Below are 2,042 nucleotides of genomic sequence, written 5' to 3' on the forward strand. Positions count from 1 at the left end.
CTTTTCCATCACCTGGGAGGGGACATGGGGCCCCCTCTGAGGGGGCTGCTGTCCCTGGGGAGGGGACAAAGGGACCCCGCAGAGCGGGCTGCTGTCCCTGGGGAGGGGACATGGGGACCCCTGTGACAGTGCTGCCATCTCCCACCCTCCTGTCCCCCCCAAACCAGCCCCAATAACATCATCTCTCCCCAGCAGGGCCGGGCGGCTTGGCGATGACTCAGGCCGAGATCAAGCTGTGCTCCCTGCTGCTGCGTGAGCACTTTGGGGACATCGTGGAGAAGATGGGGACATACCTGATCCGGACGGGCACGCAGCCACTGCGGGTGATCGCCCACGAGACGGGGCTGCTGCTGGATCAGGTACAGCCCAGACCCACACACGGGGGGCAGGGAACGATCTGATACCAGCCCGAGCTGCCAGCACCTCCACTGCTGCTCCCGGGGGAGGAACTGGAGTGTTGTGTCCAGGTGTGGTCCCAACAGTTCAGGAAGGACAGGGAACTGCTGGAGAGAGTCCAGCACAGAGCCACCAAGATGGTGAAGGGAGTGGAGCATCTCCCTGCTGAGGAAAGGCTGAGGGAGCTGGGGCTCTTTAGCTTGGAGAAGAGGAGACTGAGGGGTGACCTCATTAATGTTTAGCAATATGTCAAGGGTGAATGTCAGGAGGATGGAGCCAGGCTCTTCTCAGTGATGCCCAATGGTAGGACAAGGGGCAATGGGTGTGAGCTGGAACACAGGAGGTTCTGCTTCAACTGGAGAAGAAACTTCTTTCCAGTGAGGGTGCCAGAGCCCTGGGACAGGCTGCCCAGGGAGGGTGTGGAGTCTCCTTCTCTGGAGACATTCAAGACCCACCTGGACACCTTCCTGTGTGATCTCATTGAGGTTCCTGCTCTGGCAGGGGGGTTGGACTGGATGATCTTTGGAGGTCCCTTCCAATCCCCAACATTCTGTGATTCTGTGAAACAAGGAGAAATGAGCATTTTGCTGCTTATTAAAAAAATAAAAATTAAAAATCAGGTGGGTTTTTTTGTAAGGTTTTTGGTAAGTTTTTAAGGTAAGTTTTTGGGGGAGATGGTTTGTTATCTCGTTTAAAAGGTAATCTGGGAACAAGGAGAAACTCTGACTTCTCCTTAAGGGAGCAAAGAAATAGAGTCCAGAGGGACGGGATTGACACACTGGGGACAAGATGGTGTGAGGACAGGCTGAGAGAGTTGGGGCTGTTCAGCCTGGAGAAGAGAAGGCTCCGGGGAGACCTTCTAGCGGCCTCCCAGTACCTGAAGGGGCTCCAGGAAGGCTGGGGAGGGACTTTTCATAAGGGCAGTTAATGACAAAACAAGGGGAAATGGGTTTAAGCTGAAAGAGGGGAGGTTTAGATGAGATATTAGGAAGAAGTTCTTCACTGTGAGGGTGGTGAGACAGTGTCCCAGGTTGGCCAGAGAAGCTGTGGCTGCTCCTCCCTGGAAGTGTTCTCGGCCAGGCTGGATGAGGCTTTGAGCAACCTGGTCTAGTGGAAGGTGTCCCTGCTGCTGGCAGGGGGGTTGGGACTGGATGAGCTTTAAGGTCCCTTCCAACCTAAACCATTCTATGATTCTATGACAAACCCCAGCAGCTCAGCAGCAGTGGGGGGGTGACTCTGAGCCGGTGGAGAGTGTTGGCTGCACAGGGAGGACACTCCCCTTGGCCACCATGAGGGGGACTGAGTCGCTCGGGGGCTTCTCCACCACGTAACCCAGCTCCTCTCCACCTGGACAGGTTAAAAAAGCCCTTTGTGTCCTCATCCAACACAACCTGGTGACGTACCAGCTGCAGAAACGAGGCTTGGTGGAGTACCAGGCTCACTGCAAGCGGGTGCTGAGGATCCTCCGGTACCCCCGGTACATCTACACCGCCAAGACCCTCTACGGCGACACGGGGGAGCTGATCGTGGAGGAGCTGCTGCTCAACGGGCAGATGACGATGAGCGCGGTGGTGACCAAGGTGGCAGACAGGCTGACAGAAACCATGGAAGGTGGGAATTTCCTCTCCTGAAAAACCAACTAACCA

The 2,042-nt window shown here is 56.0% G+C and overlaps 1 protein-coding gene across 1 annotated transcript; it reads left to right on the top strand.

Annotated features, from left to right (window-relative positions):
• Positions 1–212: 212 nt before the first annotated feature.
• LOC104528798 (RNA polymerase III subunit C) lies at positions 213–2,007 on the top strand (the record flags this gene model as incomplete). The annotated part of the gene is made up of 2 exons (XM_010172918.1): positions 213–359; positions 1,752–2,007. Coding segments are annotated over exons 1-2 (403 nt in total), but the record flags the coding sequence as incomplete, so codon positions are not given.
• Between the last annotated feature and the right edge of the window lie 35 nt (positions 2,008–2,042).

This window comes from Antrostomus carolinensis, unplaced genomic scaffold (assembly GCF_000700745.2).
Source record: "Antrostomus carolinensis isolate BGI_N321 unplaced genomic scaffold, ASM70074v2 scaffold44037, whole genome shotgun sequence".
In the NCBI taxonomy this organism is placed as follows: Eukaryota; Metazoa; Chordata; class Aves; order Caprimulgiformes; family Caprimulgidae; genus Antrostomus; species Antrostomus carolinensis.